This window comes from Scophthalmus maximus, chromosome 3 (genome assembly GCF_022379125.1).
Source record: "Scophthalmus maximus strain ysfricsl-2021 chromosome 3, ASM2237912v1, whole genome shotgun sequence".
NCBI lineage: Eukaryota > Metazoa > Chordata > Actinopteri > Pleuronectiformes > Scophthalmidae > Scophthalmus > Scophthalmus maximus.
In genome coordinates, this window is record NC_061517.1 from 18,764,325 (window position 1) to 18,786,801 (window position 22,477).

The window sequence follows — 22,477 nt, forward strand, 5'->3', positions numbered from 1 at the left end:
TTTGTCCGACTTAACACTAATTGTCCAGCGGAGGAGGACTAGGAGTGCTGTGCTATACTTTGCTCTGGTTATGGCAACTTTCCTTGTTGTTGTTGTTGTTGTTGTGTGTGGTTATCTAAACAACTTCCCAGTCCGTTTTCCGATAAGTCACCAATAAGTGTTAGAGTGTCTGAATGAGCGTTAGCCTTCAGACTGCGAACCTCCGGATCGTCAAGGCAGCGAATGGAGTCGAACTGCATCTGGCTCTTCATTTAATCGGAGGGGGAAAATGAGGAAAGAACAAGATCCTGGTTCTGATCGTTTTGAACCGCGATGGGTAAGTCACGACAGACGCACCTCATGCAGTTGTCCGTGTGGAGTTGTGCTGTAACTTTAATTCATCCTGAACGTCCGACACTGTCTCTCTCCTCTAGCCTTGACTCAGTGAACGAGTTTAAAGCTGATCAGTTGTTGTTTTTTGTTTTCCTTCACTGCATTCACTAATCTAACATCACCTTGTCGATGGCTCAACTAGATTCCCCAGTACCCGGCGGTTTCTTCATTCGGTGAAAAGTCATCGCCAAACTCCATTGAAAACATGGACACTTAAAAAATTGACTCAACTGTTGACAAATATTGTGATATTGTTACAAAAACATAAAGGCTGTTTCCATACCAGCAATACCCCATGTTTAATTCGGCATATGTCTCATAAACTAAATGTGCATATTTTTTTTTACCAATACAAACTGTCAGAGGTAACCAAGTCATCCCTGCAGCGAACTGTACCGAGTCCAGATTCACCGTGATGGCTGGAGGCAAGTCGTTCAAACCAGTGAGCTGCTTTATGTTGTTCGGCCTCTTGTCATGGCCGAATTATAGAGAAGTTCTTAATAAGTCAGAGGAGTCACAGAGTTTGACTTATATGTGATTTAGCTTTTGCACTAAGGAAGAACATTTTAAATTGTACACTTTTTTGAAAGGAGATTTGCAATATGCTTTCTTCGAGCAACAGAGAGAACTGGCACATGGAGCCAGATGTGTGGTTCCCCCCCTCCCCTTCTCTTCTCTTCTCTTCTAACCCCCTTTCCCCATTTTACTGCAGCAATAACCCCGACACCAGGAATGGAACAGCCAACGCAAGTCACAGGAACAGAGTTGAGGTCCACGGACCTTCAGATGACGGCCCGCGCGTCGCAATGATCTGCAGGGGGAGAAAACAGCTCAGTCAATGAATAACATTCCACCAATCTGCAACGACAGAAACGACAGCGATTCACCGTCATGCATTTATTTACGTTTGGCCCAGAATAAATGTAAACCCCTTTGAAATACGTTGAGACAACCGGCAACAACAGACGACACGGAAAATGATGGAACACTTGTCACGTTTCAGTGGTCTGTCATTCGTTCATGGAAGCTGTTCCGGCGGCTGGTAATGTACCTCATCTTGGCGCGTCCCTTTATATGCCGGCGTTACGCAACCCCACAGTTTGTCTTTTATCCCAGCCTCAACCGTCTCCGTTGAGGGCAAAACCCCAGCGTTGCAACGCCTCACCTGCAACATGTCGTGTCACGCCGCACGTCTTCGGGGCGGGGGCGGGTTTTTTCGCGGTGGTTGTGAAGGTGCAATTAGGGTTTTAATTTAGCCTCCAACTGATGATGGGGCGCTTCGGGCTTCGCGAGTCCCCCCCGTCTGGTTTATACGCGGATGAGTCAGGGAGTTTCACTTCAAAAAAAAGAAAAGAAAAGAATTACAAGGATACCTTTCTCCACAGTTGGCAGCCACATAAACACCAGCAGAGTTCATTTCGCCTTGCCCTGTGGCCTCGTCGTCACTTGATAGCACAATACCTCACAGTTTTGCCTCACTGGCAATAAAAACATGTGTGCCACGGGAAATGGGGGGGGGGGGGGGGGGGAACTGACAGTTTTATGTGTTTTGCAAGCATTACTGCAACTAGTATACCTTTGAATTTAGGGCATTATGATCTTAAACTTCGATCAGTGGTTGCGACTGGCTGCAAATCTCCCTGCACGACAATCGCGGACAGTCCGCTGACCCTTCAGGAAACGCAGCCCGTGCCTTCCTGTGCGACATGCGGACAAGCAACGCAAGTGGGTCAGTTTTCGGGGAGTCGCGTTGTCATCGCATGGGTCTGGCAATGATCTAGCTGCATTCCAGCGTGCGCACATACGTTTGATTTGGGTCACACCAAACAAAAGGCATCACTCGCAAGACAGACTGACTGACTGTCTCTGGTTAAATGTATCTCCCCCCCCCCCCTCGTACAGCTCTGTAGGAATGCGGCACATAGAGTTATTATGATCGTGAGCCGTGCAGTGGAATTTTACCATGTCTCCCCTTCTTCTCAGCCTCAGTCCTAATGTGCAACGTGTCCAAGTGGTTCGGTTCCAGCGAGCCGGGAGCCGCCGTACAAGAGCGTACAGTCACTGCCTCGATGTTGACTCGGGGATTACGAGTCGCGGTGCACTGGCATCCGCTGCAGATGTTTACGTCGAGCCTCTCCGTTTGATTGCAGGAATTAAACCCTAACCATTCGAGGAGCCTTTATTACACTGCATATTTACGTGTGGTTAAAATGTTGCCCCTCATTCACCTAATTGTGACCGCCTGTTGAGAAATGCCTCAACATTCACGCGTTTTCTCGCCTCCCAAGCTCCTTCAGACCACGTTAAGTGTGCACTCTTCCCAGTTGTGCGAAAGGCAGCTTTGCGAGAACTCTGAATTAGATTTAATGCTTTTGCTGTATCATTGGAATTTTGCATTTGGCCAGCCCTGCGGTTTAGGACAACAGCTACAGGGAAAACAGAATTCCCCCCGGGGGAAGAGGAGGGGTTGGTGCGGCCAGAGTCGCAGACACGGAGCAGCAGAATAATGCAGTGATCTCGTTCCCTCTACTGTGTTTCCTTTCTTTCTCACTGGCTTTAATTTGGAAACCGCCCCGGACAGGAGCCTGTCCTTCCTGATCTCCTCTCTCCGTCGGAGCCTGCACCTTGTAGTCAAGTTAGGATTGCGTGATGTTTCAATAGTGGCCGTGTCCTCCTGTGTTATCCCAGTGTCCCTTTGATCCGGCACCGTGCTGCCTGGACTTGTTTTTAAGTGCAGAGTGATTGATGGGTAATTTTTGTGTGTTGACTCCTTTTTAGGGTGTTTACAAAAGGAGACAAGAGGATAATGACACCCTGCTAGCACGAGAAGACGCGTGAAGACCACAAAGCCACACACCTTGTGACGCTCCTGTTTTATTGCTGATCAATTCTGAACACTCGATTACGTGGATTTTTTTCTTCCTGTCAGTCTTTTTGCGAGAAGATCCCTGATGCATTCCCTAATGGAGGACTGAGGGTGAGCTGACATTTGCCCCAGCCCCACCCCCACCCCCTCCCAACATGCTGGCTCTGAGGCTGGAGCAGGGCAGGCAAGGGGGTGGCGAGGTTGACCGCCTGCAGAAAGGGCCCACTGCGGCCTGGCAGGGCCGGCAGTCAGGGAGGCCCCCTTCTCACGAGCAGAGCACCAACATCAGGGAGAAGATCTCCCAGTGGGAAGGGCGCAGTCAGCAGCGCGGCTGCCAGGATGTGGCAGTGAAAGCACACCCTCCGACTGTATCCCGAACCCTGTCCGCGGACCTCCTGCGCAACGGATGTTCCGACGAGGTCTCACGAGGGGGGCTGAATGCGAATGCCAACCTCTCGAACGCCAAGAGGAGCTTGGGCTTAGATTTTCGGGAATCCCCGGCACAAGCTGGGCATGGCGTGGTCGGTAGGAAGTCGGATCCTCTGCGGAAAGGCTCCGCTGAATTTTCAACCACGTCCCCAGGACATAAACCACTTGCAGCGCAAATATTTGTATCTCCCAAAGTGGAGTCTAACACCGCTAAGTCTACTATTAAACACACCTTCACCCCCAACGGCGACCAAACAACGGATCGCATCTTTGACGTTGAAGTGATTTCCACACCTCTACCTCCGTCAGCCGACGACCAAGACGACAACATGCCCGCCGGCAACTTCTACACTTCGCGGGGTTTCTGGCGTAAGCTCGAGGGAGACAGGCTGCTCTGGGAGAAGGGCAGGGAGTCTCCAGGTGAAGCTCAGCCTCCTGCCAAACCTCAGCGCACGTTCCAGTACCGGGGAGCCAACGACAACATCTCGGGGCACACGGTGCGACGGGACAGAAGATCTCCTCATAACAAGCACCACAGCGTGGGGAGCAGGAGAGTAGCCCACCCACCCAGCTTCCCTCCGCCTCCGTGTCCGGTTGCAAGGGCCGATGGGCTTTCGAGGCATAAAAAGAACAGGTGAGTTCATGCACTTCAATGACTCACAGCTTGGTTTTGTCATCAGTTACTCAGGGTTAAAAGTCGATTTTTCATAACTTCAAACAATGTGTTTAACAGTTCACACTTTATTATGTTTTCGAAGAAAGCAGCTCCCGCTGATTGAATATTAGAGAGCTGACCTGTAATAATACACATTGCAATTGTTCTCTGCTCTGGGCGGCAGATTGTTATTAAGGGCAGTTTTGAGGAGGGGACCTTCAGAGTGTAATCTCTGGCTGGGGTCCATGTGTGATGTCATATGATATCTGGCAGCATTGTTCTCCATTGTCTGGACGTGACCTAGTTCCTCGGCAGCCATGAGTCCAGGGTCATCATCTAGAAGTGCGCGCACACACTCACACTCACACACTCACACACACACACACACACACACACACACACACATACACACACTGCCTTTTTTCCTAAGGGCTAATATACAGTAGGTATTTATAATATATACTATAGGACTTACAGTTGACATGACTTCTAATAATGTAGTTCTCTGTAACTTTTACTACAGTGTTGTGCGTCATTAATATCAAGACATTTTCCAGGAGCTTGTGACAGGATATAATGACATGCAAAGTTATGCACAATCATGGTAAAGTCTTAATTAAAAAATCAATGCAAAACAAAAGTGTATCAAGCCTCTCACTATTTTCGTAGGCTTTCCCACGACTGCCTTGGGCATAATTAATACAAATAAAAGAATAACTAGAGTCTGGCTAGATATAAAGAAAAAATCCAGTCTGTTCCCCCAGCAACAGTGTTACTATGTCTGTTATGAACAGTAGCTTATGTTCAGATAGATATTACCTGTCCTTGTGACTTGACCTTCCTTATGATACTTTTCTAGCTGTGCTACTGGTGTGCTGTTGCTCTAACATGTCACAGATTTAAAAGCAGAGTAGAAGTTACACATTGTAGGAGTCGGAGAACACGTCTGTTTCCTGTCGTCCTGTTCCACTTGCTCTCAGTCAGAACTCCTCATCAGTGTTGCCAAATTTGACCGACAGAAAATAGGCCAACCGGAGTCATAAAGCCACCCAGTCATATTTTCTATATTTATTTAGGAGAACAATTGTGTGTACACTCAGTTACCGGTGACCAATGACCAGTGGCCAAGTGTGTGTGTGTGTGTGTGTGTGTGTGTGTGTGTGTGTGTGCGTGTGTGCGTGTGTGCGTGCGTGCGTGCGTGCGTGCGTGCGTGTGTCCTATCGTAGCAAAATGTGGTCTTAGAGACACCTGTAGTGGGAACCACCACAGAGGCAGTTTCAAGTACTGTGGCAGGTGACAGACGTCTGTCTGGTCCCAATTCGTCCCACGCTGCTGACCTGAATGTCCCTGGGTTATTATCCTTCTTGTGCCAAAATAAACCCCTGACCTGAATATCATTGAAAATTTGTCGGCAGACCTTAAACATGAAGATCTGCAGGTTGTGGGTGACAATTTGTAAATGAAGAATAGCAAGAGACCAGCACGGGCTTCAAGTATCCACTTTTTGGGCTTTGATATTTGCCAAAATCTTTTAGATTTTTTCTTAAGTTTTTGAAATAAAAAGCAACGCGATGCATTAACATTTGAAGAATGACTAATGTTTTAATGTCAACTCGCTGCAGGGGTTGTATTTACTTCTTTATCACTTCAAATATCAACAAAACGTGCTCTGTGCCCTGGAGGTTTATGATGTGGTTACAATAGTAAAAATGATCTCAGCCTTTGAATAATGGGGCACTACACCTCACATATATACAAACAGTTGAAAGCTTTGTACGTGTCTTTTATCAGAGAGTTATGAATTAATGATATATATATATTTTTTTAAAGGTTTGAATTGACTATAACCTAACTTGTCGGGGGAAACTGCCCAAATGGTTTAAATCATTTAATCGCAAGATGTCCACAAGAATAAATAAATAGTCGCCCAACTGATCTGAAACCAGATCAATCTGGCGACACCGTGGCTCACGAAGGCGACTGCTTCAAGAGAATCCCGGGACGAGGAGCAAAGATTTAATCCCCAATTACGCTGTAAATACCACATGTGGCCACAGTGGCTGTCTCTTCTCTAAAGCTACTTGTTGTAATGTAGTTTAATTTCATTATCTGTGCTCTTGAAAGCTGTAAAATTGAACTTTCAGTCGTACGTATGTAGGTCCAATGTCGTCATTATACCCTTTAAATTGGCAACGTAATCCACTTGTTATATTTTTATACCATTGAGGTTTTCTCTCGCCCCGTCACGTCAGCACACAGTTAGCACAGTTGGACATGTTTTACCGCCGTCAGAGCCAGTAGCTGTCATTGACTCTCTTGTACATTGTGAAAAGCCTCCACGGGGCTTGGTAATGCATCACGCTGAACATGAATCATGCAACCGTTTCTTTTCCAGCGCCGAACCGCACACAGTGTTGTCTGCTGTCTACACAATCAAACACAAGCTGAAACTTTCACTACGAAACCATTGAGCGATTATATAAACTCGGAACCAGAGAACAGCTGCGTCTTCCCTTTTTTAACGTTTGCTAAGACCAGGACATACCAACTGACTACATCCTGTCACACTCTCTTGCACCATATGCTCAGTCATTTCCTTCTCACGACAGCTCATCACATACTCTTGTGTCTTGCTTGTGTTTGATATCAACATAAGGCATTTTTGTGCCGGAAACACCGGCTGCAAGTTAGACAACAGAGGAAACAATAGTATGCTGGCTATCTTTAGGGCAGCGGCCCAGGCCCCTCTTTCTCACCGCCTTCCCTTCCTTTCCCTTGCCACAGGAAGTCCTTTGAGTATGAGGATGCAGCCCGTCTGACGGCGAAGCAAGGCACGCCGGGAGGCGAGGCGCGGCGCTCGGGCCTCTACCATGCCTACTCTGAAGACAGCATTTACGAGGACATTGTCTGTAAGTTGAACTCCACAGTGTCATACGTGCTGAAGGCGACGCTGTGGAGCAGACTGTAAATGAACCTCCAGAGATCTTGATGATTACTTGTCTGGCTGTCATGTCTTAGCACTGGTGAGGGAATTGGGATTATTCCAGACTTCCCTGTTTTAGATATTAATTCCTCTAAATGAAATAGCACAGTAGCAGGACAGGTATCAGCAGTAAAGATGATCTGTAGCAGGTTATCAAAATGTCTGTAACTAATTTTTTCAGTTACAAGTGTGTGTAAGTTTGCATTTTTTTAAATTGTTATGCAACATACTTTCTCTTTCCAGAAATAAGTGGAAGTCATTTGTCCTAACTTCTTTCAGTGACTGCCTCTGGAACATGCAAGTGTTTTGTAATAAATCAGGGCAGGTTGGAACGAAACGTGGTTTTTTTTTTCTAGACTTCTGCATCTGCGTCAAGCACTGCAGTTGAGTAAACTCCAACTGCAGGAGTTGGATGCATGGTGATAACTGATATCTGTATCCTTATCCATTAAACAGTGACATTCTGAAACTCATAGCTTTGAAAGTGGTCACCCATTGAAATGATTTGATTATTTAAACTACGTCCCCAGGAAACAAAAAAAAATCAGAGAAGGAATAAAATGCTCCATTTCTGAGACGGAAAATCTGCATTTTTTTATATCCACAGCAGATATCTCTGTCAATTGCAGTCACAACAGAAAAGCTCAGAGTAGTTTCTGCTCAAAATATTTCACCGTGTCCACCGTGTAAAGCTTTGAGCCAGCATGTCTAATCTTTCCAATCACTCTGTCTTCCCCCAGGTGAAGTGGACAGAGATAACCCCTATGAGGATGTCAGGCTGTCTCCTGCGTGTCCACCCACTGCAAGGCCTCAAGGCCCAAAGGTACGGGAAGAATGTCTTCCTCTCGCAGGGCATGAGCATTTGTATTTGAACTGTGTGGATGTATCAGATGATCCCTGCGTTACCAGAGATTGCGAGAGAGGGGGAAGGAAGTGTTGTAGTTCAATACTATGTAATTATCTAAAAAACCAAGCGATGACTCCAGAGTTCTTGTCTTCCAGCTGCCTCCTAAACCCCAAACGCTGCAAGGTTACGCCAGCAGAGTGGAGAGGAAGGGGCTTGTTATGGTGTCCAAATCCTCCACGCTTGCGGACACTCCCAAACATGCTGCACCTCGACGCACAAGCACTCAGAAAGCACAGAGGACACCTGAGGTAGGTGACGGGGCAGCTGGATGTTGGTGTTCGTTTTCACAAACCTCTGCATCTCAATACAGTTACTGATGGAGATGTTACATTTTTTTAAATGTTGCAGTATATGTAGATCAACAAAGTGGTATGAAACTATGAACCGTATTGTGTAGGAAAGGAAAATAAGGGGGGCGGTGCCACATCGAGCAGGAAGGAGGAGACGCTGAAAGAAATAGATAGCAGTAGATGTATGAGCGCGTGTACGACTGCTTCATTAGAATTCAGACAGAACATATGAACTCAAACAGACGACCCATGGCCGTGGAAAAAGTGTGGGCAGTGAGGAATTTTAAAGATAAGGTACAGTAATAGAACAAACTTACTGACGTATCTGTGAAGCTGATTATTATTACTAGTAGTATTAGTATTGTATGACATATCTTAAACAATATATCCAAGCCGTTCTGTTTATTCCTCATTAGTGTATGAGATTTTAAATAATAATAGTTGAGAATATATAGCCTAAATAAGTAAGGAGGAACCTCTGCCTCTGTCTTTTTATTTTCTCAACAACCATGAGTCCAATCGCTTCAGTGTGCCGGGTTGTTTATAGTCGACAGATAGGTTCCTTCATTTACATTCTCATACTCTAAACTGCATTTAACGTGTCCATCGTCACTTTACACTGAACGTCTAACACACAGAATTTTGGCGTCTGTCGGTATTTCGATTTTCTTGACAGCCGCTCATCCAGTCGTCTTCAAACTTTGCAGGTGTATTGCTGAGGTCGTGTATGTGATCGGTTCTCAAGAAAATCTAAATACAGATATCACAGGGAATCCCACAACCTAAATTTATGAGGCAAAATTTAGAAAGTGAACTGCTGTACTTTCATATCTGAAAGTCTTGATGCAAAACAAGGTCCTTACGTTTGACAACAGGTTATTTAAAGGAGACATATTATGCTCATATTGAGGTTCATCATTTTAATTTTCTGTTATTTCTTGAAAAGGTTTACATGGTCTAATGTTCAGTAAACACATCAGTTTCCTCATACTGTCCGTTCCTGCAGTTCTTTCCAGCCTCTGCCTGAAACACTTGGTTTTAGTGTTTAGTGTTGGACTCCTGTCTCTTTAAGGCCCCTCTCCCTCCCAATGAAGCCCAGTCTGCTCTGATTGGCCAGCTGGCTCCACTCTGTTGTGATTGGTCAACCGCTTCCAGCACACGTAGGAAGTGTCGGCCTCCTCTCTCGCTTTACCTGGCTTTGTTTTAGGCCACGCCAGACTAGCCGCTAGGCCTTATGCACTTCCGTAACATCTTGATAAATTGACGCATCGGCCTGAAGACTGACGAGTTGTTCCAGGAGCAGTGTTTTCTGTCGGGGAAAGGAGCTCCCTTTACGGCAGACTTAGGGCTTATTAACTTTGCAGACCTTTTACATTCATAAAAAACTGTATAACTCACGAGAGGAAAGGGAAGCATTGAATAAAAAAATCATAATGTTTCCTTTAGAAACTTAATTGGTGCTCCATCGCTGAAAGTGTTGGCATGATTTGACTGGAGAGCTGCTGCCTTAGCTACACTAGGGAACTGATGCTTTTCTTCTTCCTCTGTTTTTCTTAGCGTCAACATTCAAAATAACAATCTTCTACTCTGAACACAAGAGCTGCCCCACCGTCAACGCTGCAAACATTCTTAAAGCCCGTTATTGATCCCACACTGATTGACAGGCCGAACACAACAATTTCACACTGCAGCAGTGTTTTTAACAAGGATCGGTTGAAAACCACAGAGTGCTCCAGCTTTCTCATTTCAAGGTCGAACACCTCATTGAAATTTTCACAAAAGGCCTGGATTGAAAAGCATCGATTCACATAATACTAGCTTAGTTTACCAGCTGTCCGTCAAGTACGATCACATATTTTCACAAATGTTAAAACAATGACCATGGCAGTTCATCTCATTATTAATTAACTAACAATTGTTCCATTATCATCAGTAGGGGCATTTCATATTTTTTCTATGCACCGTCATATGAGTTTGCCTCTTCAAACAGCCAGTCCTCTTAAATATAAGTTTGAGCTCCCAGCACGTGTCTGTTTCTGTGCTTTAATGCAGCGTCAACTATTCACTTGTTTTCTTTCATTAACAGAAGAATGTAGGGGTAAAAAAAAAAAATGAAGATCTATAATATAATTATGTACTTAGAGGTTGTTATATCTTGATTCCCTGTAATCGTGATTCTATAATGGCTGTGAAATTATGGGGCTGACGAGTATATGTGTGTGTTGTACAACACAGTACATCAACAAGATTGAGACGATCTTTGACGACAAGCGAGGGAGGAAGAGAGTGAAGAACCAGGGAGTCTCAGTGAGAGGTATACACGCACACACACACACACACACACACACACACACACACTGCAGCATATGCCAAAATGTCCCCCACATCAACACTTCAGTAAGATTAAGTTGAGCCTCTTGGTGGATAAAACCAGTTTTTAATGGTACACAGGAAGAGCTGCAGTAGGCGAAGACGCTGATTATGAAACAACGGCTGGCTGTCTGCATCTGATTATGACTTCTCAAGTCTTTTTTTCATTCCTTTGCATCCCCCCTAATCTCCCCCGTCTCTAATTCATACCAACAGAGGAGACCAGCGGAACAGAGAGCGACCCCGAGGACAATGCCAAAGGTATGAATATGGATTTAAACTCTCTGCAATGCCTCTAAATTGTTTCTGTTTGAATGGAGAAAATTAATGAACAGGTCTTTTTCGTTGCCACTGCAAAGTCACTATGGTTTTACTAGCAGCATCACCAACTTCAGGCACAGGACTCGACACTAGTGCGAATGCACCAAATGAAAGTCATCGTTGTTCAAATATGATACCTTCAACCCCAGATGTTTCTGATATTGTAAAGACTGCGGGTTGAGCGTCTCACTGTCAGGAGTTGTGCAGGTTTTGAGATAGTCGGACTTCTGCTTTCTGCTGACTGGTGTTTCTAAATCCTCTTTGCTGTGGGAAATGAACACCAGCCAAGGACTGCCGTGCTGAAACTGGCAAGTTTAGACGAAAATTCATATTGTGCCAGTTACAGTCGACATACGTCCTAATGACAGTGCTCTTTTCCCCACAAATATTCCACCTAAACAAGACCCACAAGATTATTTGGCAGGGGCTCCGTCACTGCTTCCAGGGCGTAGTGCCTGCCAAGATAATTGTTGTTAGTTATTGAAATACAAACAAGCAAAAACCATCCCCCCCAAAATAGCAATAAAATTCATCTTCTGGGGACCATGAAAGACCTATAATTGCAAATATACGGTATGTCACTGACTGTACCACAGTTGAACAGGATCTCCATCCCTAAAGTCAGGCTCACGGTTTAGCCTCCTCAGAAAAGTGAGATTGTGAGATTAACCATGACCATTGTTTCAGATACTATGTAACCAGGATTAATCGCAACTACACTGCATGTTGATATTTACAATGCCGCACAATATTTCTCCCCTGTGCTGGATGAGATACTGTACGTCCCAGGACAAACGTCGCCGTAATCGTGTGGTCTCTGTGTGTTGTCCAGGGGGATCCAGGAGATCAGTTTACATCCAGTCGACACTGAGACGTCGGCCAGGCTACCGCACCTTGGAGAGAGACCTCATCCAGCTGCAGCAGCAACAGCTTTTCCAGATCTTTGTGGTGGTGTCGCTGAGAAAAGGCTCCCCGGGAAACACCTACTCCCCCGAAATTACGCAACAGTTCCCTAAAATAGTAAGACAGAGCCTTTACAGTAATGTTTCCCCACCTGCCTCTGAGCAGAGGTCCCAACTCTGCTTTTGACTCGATTTAACTGAATGGCGTTATTCTGTGTGACAATCCTAATCTTGAAGGGGGATTCCTCAGGACTGCAATAGTGAAATCATTTCTATTGAATCATTCCATAATGATCACTGATTTCCTCCGACGTCCCTCTGGAAGTTGTTTGCAGAATGCTGCTGTCCTAAACCCGAGTTTGTCTATTTCAGTTTGAGAAATCCTCCCGGCCCTCCAGAGAGGCCGAGGATCAGCTGAGGGTCATTCCTAAGTTCTGCTTCCCCGACTCACTGGACTGGAAACCCTCCGCACACATGCCGAGGTCAGCTCATAAACTACAGTAATAATTTAGTGGCGTGATACCGTTTTTAGTTTTTTTTGTCCATCTTTCATTTGTTTCCTTTATGTAGGTATCTTCTGTTATTGTCATTGTTAACACCTTTGGCGTGTTTTATTTTAATTACATTTTTTTTCATGCACAGTATTTAGGCGGAGTTCTCGCACCATAATTATCAATTGTGTTATGTCTAATATCCCCATTTCCTTTTCCTATTTATATCCTCAGCCGTCAGCTGTAACCCATAAAAAGCTGCCACAACGGCCCGAGTTCCCCACAGGGATCATTACAGTTTCATCTGATCTAATTAAATCTTTGAGTGCTAAGGGCCTACATTTTTTTTTCTAGTTGATATGCTTCATTTTTGTTATGTGGGTTATGTTCTCATAATACATTGCTTATCTGTAGAAGAGGAAATGAACAGATGACATGACTGTCCATTCACCTACATACTCTGTGCTACATCTTTGTTTGTCCAGAGAACAAACAGCTCACACTAATTAAAAGCTATTCCCTAAAGGGATTTTTCAATTATTTTTCCCCCCCAAAAGCTTTAATACAGGGAATAATTGGTGATGTAAAAATATGATCAGATGTTTTTCATCAGAAAACAGTCGGCATCAATGAACTGATTTGAATAGTGGATTTTATCTTTAAATGCCAAATCCTTCCCTGTATATTGAACTTTTCAGTGAGACGTTCTCATTTGTCCTGACGGGAGAAGACGGCAGCCGCTGGTTTTGTTACTGCCGTAAGATCCTGGTGAGTATGAGCACGGCACTGACTCGTGTGTGTGTGTGTGTGTGTGTGTGTGTGTGTGTGTGTGTGTGTGTGTGTGTGTGTGTGTGTGTGTGTGTGTGTGTGTGTGTGTGTGTGTGTGTGTGTGTGTGTGTGTGTGTGTGTGTGTGTGTGTGTGTGTGTGTGTGTGTGTGTGTGTGTGTGTGTTTGTGTGTTTGTGTGTGTGTGTCCGTGAAGACATGGCAGCCCGCCATGTGCTTACTCAACATCTCGGCGGAGATGTGAATCACAGACCACCACTTCTGAATCTATGACAGAGAGCAAGAAGAATTTCATCATTTTCCCATTTTTCTCCTCACAAAGAGGAGCTGCCGTTACAAGACACTTTACAAAACATACTTTTCAGTTAGAAATTACGAGATATAACTTATTCTATCTTATCTTCTATTTTGTCTGTGTTTGTTTCTTCATTCAAGAAAGCACTAGGACCCTTTTGAGTTTTATCTATTTCTCTTTTAGTAGAGATCCTGCTGTCATGAACATGGATTGATTTAAGACTAGAGCCTCTTGTTTTTTTTGGCAATGAAAATAAAAATTAACACCTTAAAAGGGAAATAATATCTTAATGCCGTGGCACGGATTGTTCAAATGAATGCATAGAAACAGTAAATCTGTTGTTACCTGCTTTATGACATGGAACTGTGTGTGTGTGTGTGTGTGTGTGTGTGTGTGTGTGTGTGTGTGTGTGTCTTCAAGCCCAGTGGAAAAGGGAAGAGGCTTCCTGAGGTGCACTGTATTGTCAGCAAGCTGGGCTGTTTCAACCTTTTTGCCAAGGTAAAGTAACCGTACAGTCTGTTCGCTTTACTGGGAGACGAAATGAGCTGGATTTGGAAACCTTTATTCCGCTCGCCCACTTTGTAAGTGTGTGAAAACTGTTGCCGTTCAAACTCCTTGTATGCATCATCATGGAATGAGGTTATACTAGAAGTTAATCCTGAGCAATCAGTGGGTGTGTTTAAAAAAAAAAAAAAAAAGGAAATTGTATTCATACAGCAGTGTCCCACCCATTTACCAGTTGTCCAAGTGAAATTTACAAACGTTAAGTGTGAATATGTCCGGGAGGAAAAGTGCTTTTACATACGAAGTTGCATTTCTGCCGCTGCTCTTTTGTTTTTCGATTTTAATCAACACTAGTTCCTTCAGGACACTCCGTGATTTGCTCGGCTCTGCTCTGCCACAGATTCTGGAGGAGGTGGAGAGGCGCCGGGAGATTTCCCCAGCACTGGTTTACCCTTTCATGCGCAGCGTGATGGAGGCCCCATTCCCAGCCCCTGGACGCACAGTCACCGTCAAAAGCTTCCTCCCGGGTTCGGGGAATGAGGTAACCCTGAAACCGAGAGAGGAAATGTTAATTAGTAGTTTTGTTCCTTCCAACCACTCCTCACTGCCCACTCAGAGTGACTCAGAATGGAAGGTTGTCCATGTAAACAATAGGGTTTGCTAATTCAGCTTTGAAAGCTTCATAGTAGCACAACTGTACATATGTCATAACCGTTAACAGTAATCAATTTTGTCGTGAATCTTTACAGACTCAATTAAGTGGCGTCACTCTGAGGAAAAACTGCAAAATCGCTACTTTCTTCTTCCATCAATTATGTGGCTCTTGCGCTCGCGTGTCTAAATTCCATCCTCCGCCAGCCCCGCAGTCTTCAGCCACATGTATTTGGATGTATCCAAAAAGTCTGGTTTTGCTTAACAGGTTTTCCAGGCCTTCACACGACAGTCAGCCAGTGCAAATGACCACCGGTTCTGACCATACGTGTGTTTTTGCGCAGCCTTAAGTCCTCATGCTCTCGTCGCTCCGCCAGGTGCTCACTCTGTGTCGGCCAGTCGACTCCAGGTTGGAGCACGTGGACTTCGACAGTCTGCTGCAGTGCCTCAGTGTCGGGAAACTCCTGCAGGTGTTTGCCTCCCTGCTGCTTGAGAGGAGGGTCATCTTCATCGCCGACAAACTCAGGTACCGATGAGATAAACACACGCAACCCTAACCGACAAACTCAGGTACCGATGAGATAAACACACTCAAAACACGGCAGGGCAAGACAACATATGGCAGCTGTAGTCGCTGCTCGGTCATATCACACAGGCCCAGAATTTATTATCTAAATGTACTGTGGCCTCAGTGGGCTGGTTCACTGAAATGCTGATCTGTGGCAGAATCCCAGAGGTCAGGTTTATTTGTATATCCCAGCAACACGTACAGCATCTCAGTGGGCAGGACCAGGCCAGAACAATAAATGTTTCTGTATCAGCAGATATAGTATATCACTCGCACTTGTTGAACAGTTAACTTGATAATTAATTTATCAAGCAAATTAAAATAATAAAATGTTACTGCGTCAAAATTGACCCAGTTTGCACCCACACATGACTAGATTAACGTCGCCCAGTAACAACTAGTAGAAGAAAAAAAGCTAAAATGATTTAAATTTTTTTTAATTTATCAAACTATAATATGACTGTGAACCCTCGCAGAATATGGTACTGATTGTTAACGTGTATCATTTGCAGTGTTGCACATCATGCACATGTTTTTTTTATACATCTAACAATATATTTGTAATATTTATGTATTTTGGGTAAAATAATACAAGTCAATAAATATAATGAATACAGAACAACTCTTTAATAGTTGGTAAATCTATCCTTGTAGTATATTACTGCTTTGTTTGAGTCGATATGTATACAATATAAGATCATATCAGACTTGATGAGAGTCACCACCGTGACACTGTTATTGGTTGACGGGTTACTGACGGCTACATAATTTTCAAGGCAACCAAGTGGAACACTGTGCTTATTAAAATGCGATGAAGTCTGCTGCTTGAAAATGACGACGTGGTCTCAAACTGAATAAAACACAACGTTATCGGAAATACAATCATCTTCTGATGATATGAAATGTTCCAGGACTTTGGAGAGGGAATGTTGATGAGAAATTGATTTAAAGTTAAAATAAATTTTAAAGAAGCTGTTTTCTTTTTACTGAGGAGTATAAGAATAAAAACAGCAGTGGAGATGAGTGTGCTTGGGAGAAAGTGCTGAGCTCGGCAGAGTGTCTTCCCAAACATTTTCGGCAGCAAAAATTGACCCATCAAAAGGAAGTGGAGGTGGTATTTCACATCACGTTGACATCTGACCATAAAACACACAAGTGAGGGTGTCGTCAGCACTAGTAGCAGTAAAACTACACTAGGCGTTTGAAGAGAATTCTTTGGCACACTCAGTTGGTCACTGTGAAGATGTGATGGAAAAGAATCATAAGCAGCGTCGGTTTTCAGGGAGCTCTGATTGATATTGTCATATGATCAGTGTGCAGTGTTTTCCCTCGCTCTCCTCCCTTCTGCAGCGTGTTGTCTCGCTGTAGCCACGCCGTCCTGGCGCTGCTGTACCCGTTCACCTGGCAGCACACTTTTGTGCCCGTGCTACCAGCCAGCATGCTCGACATCAGCTGCTCCCCGACGCCGTTCCTCATTGGGGTGCTGGCACCCTGCCTGCCGCAGCTGCTGGAGCTCCCGATTGAGGAGGTTGGTCACAACTCTGTTGAAATGTCTTTAAGTCCGAGTGACCCGTTTCGGCCGCAGATTGTGTATGAATTCACAGTTGCGCACACTGTACAGCATGATCCAGTTGGAGAAACACCCTGAGCAGACTGACTTCAACATTTCATAGCCTCATTTGCGAAAAAGTGACCTCAGCGCTGTCTGTCGTTTTCTCTCCATCTCCCCAGGTGCTCATAGTGGATCTGTGTGCAGACAAGTTTGTCGTTCAGGTGTGTACACATACACAGCAGCGCATAAATGGGAATGATGGGTGTGGTCGCAGTGGAAACATGGCTTTGCCTGCACTTGTTTGAATGCAGAGTATTGAGGGCGACAGGAACAAGAGATATGTGAAAATATGTAATACGTAGGTCCAGAGTCATCACACACACACACACACACACACACACACACGCACACACACAAACACACACACAGGGGTCTTTGGAGGCTGATTCAGAGCTGCAGGTTTGTCCTTCAGTAACGGTCTCTTCAATTTCTATTCAATTAATCACCTCAATTTAATTTTGAGTATTTTACATCTCTGTCTTCTTTCTTTCTTTTTTTTTTTTTACATTTCGTTAAGTGAACTTAGTCTTTGTTCAGGCACCATCTGGCTTGCAGTGCTACATGAGCAGTTATGCAGAACTCAGATTTGAATATTCCTAGTTGCTTCCCCTCCTCACCATGCAACATGAAGTGCATCATTGTTTGGGCTCAAAAATTTGTGACTGTAGGTTTAGTGTGTAGACACTGGCCTTTTGTTCTTATGTGTCTGGATTGTCATTGGACATTGGAGTGGTTTGTAAAGCAGTACCTCTAGTACAGCATTCGGTTATTGGTTTTGTTGTACACCAGATCAATCTTTGTGCATTGTAGCACTTTCGGTACATTCATCAGAACTGACCGGCCGAACACGATCGGTACAGGAACACTGAGCAAAAGGTCAGTGTTCCTGCTCACGCTCGCTGCTGCGACAGCGATTCACGCTCGGACCAAAGAGGACAGATGTATGTTCTGACAGTGGGGTGAAACAGATGCGATGTGTGCAGCGTGTTCTGCTGTTGACCTTTTTTCCTGTGATGCGTGACAGCTGGGCGATGAAGACTGCATCCTGCCCAGCAAACTGCAGGCAGCGCTGCAGCAGATCCTGGAGGAGAGGGCCGAGATCCTGGGGCAGGAGGATGGACACGGATGCGGAGGTCGGTGTCACAGACACATCACCAGATGAAGTTCCCTTTTCTTCTCATCTGTAGGCATATAGAATATCTTAGCACCATTGACTCTTGTCCATTTGTTCACTTCTCTAAATCTATGCTAAGAGACTGCCTGTCTATTAACTGGGCAGTTGAACCAGACACATGTTCACTGATGGTCCATTCATATTGGAACTACGCTATAAACTGCAGTACATCAATTCATAATTCAAGTAAAAGCATTTGACATGACTCAGAATTTGTGGCAAGTCCGCTGTAGTAGTTTTCAGACATGAAATGGGAGGAAAAAAATCGTTTCCGTACATTCGGGGCCTTTCACGTGTGACGATTGCATCAGGAGATTGTCCTAGTCTGACACGTTCACACCGACAGGAACATTTCCGGAACAATCTGCGGCGATTTCTTCTGGAGATTTTCCTGCTGTATTCTCTCATGGGCTCACTCAGACAATTCCAGGGAATTTTAGTAGGGGGCTGGCAGGAAAAGTTCTGGAAAATGTCCAGAGCAATGTCCAGCGTTCTCACATATAGCTCCACTGGAATATTTCAGGAAAATGTCCGGACTTCAGTGCATGTCTGAGAGCAGCTGAATAGATGTGGAGTATAATGTTGTAGTTTAAAAAAATCTAGAGCTGTTTTTCTGCAATTCTGCAGACATTTTCTGGAGTTTGCCATTCACTTATGACAAGGGCAGCAGGAGATTTCTCCAGAAATCTTACTAGGGGGCTGGAAGGAAAAGTTCGGACAATGACCAGAACAACATTGGCGGACATTTGCGTTCTCACATCCAGCCCATCCGGAGAAGTTCGGGAAAATGTCCGGGCTTCAGTTCACTTTCTTTTGGGAATGTTATTTAGCCCTTTTCTCTCCGTCCATCCAGGCCAGCAGCCGGACCTGAGCTCCCTGGTGTCGGAGGGTTTCGTGCGGCTCTTTGTGGAGCTGGTGGGCCACTATCCTCTCCACATGGTCGAGTCCTCCAGCGGGAGCAGGGAGCTGCAGCGCGACAGCTTCCGCAAGTCTCACCCCTCCCGCGGCGTTCGCCAGTTCCTGCAGCTCTTCATGGACACCCAGATGTTTGCTGGCTTCATTCAAGACAAAGAGCTGCGCAAGGGCGGAGCAAGAGGTAACGGTGACATCACAGAGTCAAATCGTTAAAAAAGACCCCAACTATTAACAAGGCTTCATGAAACAGCTGATTAGTTTCCATTACAACGTGCGCAACAATTTCTCACCACTCAGCTCTAACAGTGGAAACACTGTCTCATATTAATAAATTCAGCAGGAAGAAAAATAAACATTATCTGACATTTTCCTTCAAACTAAAACTTTGATTAATCTAACAAGATGCAATATGAATCAGAGATTCACTTTCATTGCTTCCTAAGCTGCCCCTGGTGCTCCCTAATATACAAACTCTGCAAAAAACAAAGTACAAACAGTAAAAGGGGGAAAAATGGCAATGATAATTACAAATTCAAGATTTCACGTCAGAATTTGTTGTGATGAAAGTCAGATGTTTGTGATGATGCGTTTTAATTTAATCACACCCAACCAGACCCAAGTGAAGAGTAAGCTTGCTACTTGTTGTGCTGACGGCTGAACATTCCCATCCGTCCCTCAGGTCTCTTTGAAGTCAGAGTGGTCGAGTATCTGGATTCGTACCCTGAGCCGGAGCCGAGCGGCGTGAACAAGTTTCTGAAAGGACTGGGTAGGTGTCCGCTCCGTCGTCGACTGTTTCACTTTAAAAGGGTTCATTTTGATCGGCTAACTGATGGATCTCTTGTCCTTTTAGGAAACAAGATGAAGCTCCTCCAGATCAAATGAGAATAAGACCGACACCCGGGCCTTAAATCGAAAGACTGTGTAACACTTTTTGTTGCTGCTGGACTGACCGAGGAAACGAATGTGGATCCCACTCTTGCGTCTGGATGTGAACGGGGCGGTGAAGAGTTGGGACATGAGAGGACCGTGTATGTATGTTTGAGAGTAGTGCACTTCTCCTTGGATGAAAACTGGAAAACACACTAGCGTTGTTTTTTGAAACCATGAGGACAAGGCGTTGTGTCCTCGGGAAACAAAAGAAAAACATCCAGCAAATCATCTGCAGTAGTGGCCTGTCTGTCTGTGTGTGTGTGTGTGTGTGTGTGTGTGTGTGTGTGTGTGTGTGTGTGTGTGTGTGTGTGTGTGTGTGTGTGTGTGTGTGTGTGTGTGTGTGTGTGTGTGTGTGTGTGTGTGTGTGTGTGTGTGTGTGTGTGTGTGTGCGCGCGTGTGCCCGTGCGTACCTATTTGCTCTTTGTTTTTGAATGAAATCGTTGTTTACTTGGGAAAAAAGGTTCCACATTCAGAATCAGTTCTGCTGCACAGAGTCCATTTTTACAGTAAATGCAACTTCGATGTTGCGTTTCAATCTTGTAAGTACTTAACTGAAAATACTGTGTATGGTTCTAACCTGACGCGTGTTTTTATACGTTTTAATGTTAAATTCTGTCTTTGCATTCCTCTCAGCGCAAACTGTAAAAAAAAAAACCTTTTTGTTACTGTTTGCATTTGTGTACAGTTCAGATTAAGTGGAGGTTTATTAACTCCCATCAGAGCATTTCAAAGGTTAAACCTCATCTAACAAAATGTCTGTTTGGAGCCTTTGTCTTTGCCCCCGACTTTCTCCCTGTTAACTGGAGTTGTAAATATGTTTTTTTTCCTTTTTTTTTATTTTTACATTTTGCACATGTTGAGAACCAGTGTATAGTATTTGGAATATTTTTGTATTAAAGCATGACATGTCCGACATACATTTGAAATAAATGGCTTCCCAAGGACAGTAATTAATGCGTGGCGGCTATTTATAATGCAACGGCATTGAAAACTGGGTTGCACAGTTTAATATTTGCATAATGAGTTTGACGTATGAAAAGTACAAGCCTGCTCTTATATTCACATAGAAACAGTTTGATCAAAAAATAATACATGCATTGTCCCGTTAAATCAAAACATATTAACTCAACTCCTCCAGGCTTCACATTTTGTTGCCATCTTTGTGTGAAGTGACTGTTGTGTGCACGTGTAACAGAGGAAAATCCTCTTTATATTTAAACAAAGCTTTCAGTTTTCAATGTCTAAACTCCACACAGAAAGGCCCTGTTGGTCAGTACATCCGACTCTGGATCCGAACCATGCCACATCACTTTTCTTCTCAGGATTCGATAGTACGGTGTATATTGAAAAGTCCTTGTCTGAACTCTCTCTTAAAAGTTGACATTTTACAGCGAGTTTCATGAAATACCTCTTCATCAAAGACTTCTGACCTTTTCAAATAACTTTGTCCAATTCATGATGTGGGGGGCATGAAACCGAGAGAAAACTCAAATAATGTAGTTTGAAAATAAGAATGTCTGAGATGAGTCTGCCCGTCAGTGCAGATTAGAGCAGTCAGTCCTCCAGGGGACAGGTGAGCTGAATGTATTTTTTTTTCTAAAGGCACACCCTGAGAGAGCAGGGATGGAGGATTCTGGCAGAACAGGTTTCTTTTGAGAAGTGAACATCTTTTTCCTCCTTTTTTTTGCCCTACTCTGAGCCTCGCAGGCAGAACTTTCTCATCCGGCTGCATATAAACATCCCACCTCCTTCACTGAGACCCTGACAGCAAAACGTGGCTCTGACTCAGACCAGTTCGTTCAGAAATACAACCCCTGTGAACTGCGGAGCTTATTGGAAACGGTACGCAGGTGTGAGCTCAGCCTGAGAGGCGGTTCTCTGGGCAATAAAAACTTCTTCGCGCTGAAGCGCTGCGACCCAAGCAATGTCATACAAAGTGTGTCCCCCGCATGGCCACACGGGGGCACTGCTTCCCTGCAATTCCACTAACTTTGCCGTTAGTCCAACACATTGAAAATCCATGCATCCACATCAGCATCTCAAATGTGAGTGTTGGGTTTTAAATATCTGAAATGTTGGAACGGGAGTTTGTAAATAGAACAGCTGTTGGTGGGAGGGAAATTAGTACTTTTGTGAATCACAACTTCAGGAATTTCCCAGCTTGGGATAAATAAAGTCACTATCTATCTATCTAACAGCCACTGCCTGGCTTTGGGTTTATATGACAGAGACACACAGTTCCCGAGAATGTCATGAACTAAAGCTCAGGACAAATGGTCAACTGCGGATGAAGGTGGTATGATTTGCCGCTGAAAACGGATCACAACAACATGCACTATTCATTTCTGTTTGCTTTAAAACAATGCAAAGATTTCTGAAATTTCAAATAGGATTACGGTTTTCATCAAATAATACAAATATACACCACAAATCAGAGTGTGAATGTCCTTGAGGCCT

At 44.5% G+C, this 22,477-nt stretch overlaps 2 protein-coding genes across 5 annotated transcripts in view; one reads left to right on the top strand and one right to left on the bottom strand.

Annotated features, from left to right (window-relative positions):
• Positions 1 to 20,970, top strand: dennd2c (DENN/MADD domain containing 2C). The gene is made up of 19 exons (XM_035646225.2): positions 1 to 316; positions 3,151 to 4,301; positions 7,107 to 7,231; positions 8,046 to 8,128; positions 8,308 to 8,460; positions 10,738 to 10,816; positions 11,089 to 11,133; positions 12,026 to 12,213; positions 12,468 to 12,577; positions 13,285 to 13,354; positions 14,087 to 14,164; positions 14,571 to 14,711; positions 15,199 to 15,347; positions 16,740 to 16,917; positions 17,121 to 17,162; positions 18,026 to 18,134; positions 19,029 to 19,271; positions 19,770 to 19,856; positions 19,941 to 20,970. Exons 2-19 carry the CDS (start codon positions 3,394 to 3,396, stop codon positions 19,970 to 19,972), a joined length of 2,820 nt encoding a protein of 939 aa, XP_035502118.1. The 5' UTR covers positions 1 to 316; positions 3,151 to 3,393; the 3' UTR covers positions 19,973 to 20,970.
• LOC118317490 overlaps positions 14,582 to 22,477 on the bottom strand; it is a 17,847-nt gene continuing 9,951 nt past the window's right edge. For all 4 annotated transcript variants that reach the window (XR_004795444.2, XR_004795445.2, XR_004795442.2 and 1 more), the window contains 2 exons: positions 18,002 to 18,182; positions 14,582 to 14,717 (listed from right to left, as the gene is read on the bottom strand). The gene's annotated coding sequence lies outside the window, so the exon portion shown is untranslated. The remainder of the gene's footprint in view (positions 14,718 to 18,001; positions 18,183 to 22,477) is intronic.

Coding starts and splice junctions, on each gene's coding strand:
- dennd2c (XM_035646225.2), top strand. CDS start 3,394: ATGCTGGCTCTGAGGCTGGAGCAGGGCAGGCAAGGGGGTGGCGAGGTT. Junction 17,163..18,025: donor CAGACAAGTTTGTCGTTCAG/GTGTGTACACAT, acceptor GATGCGTGACAG/CTGGGCGATGAAGACTGCAT. Junction 19,857..19,940: donor CAAGTTTCTGAAAGGACTGG/GTAGGTGTCCGC, acceptor TTGTCCTTTTAG/GAAACAAGATGAAGCTCCTC.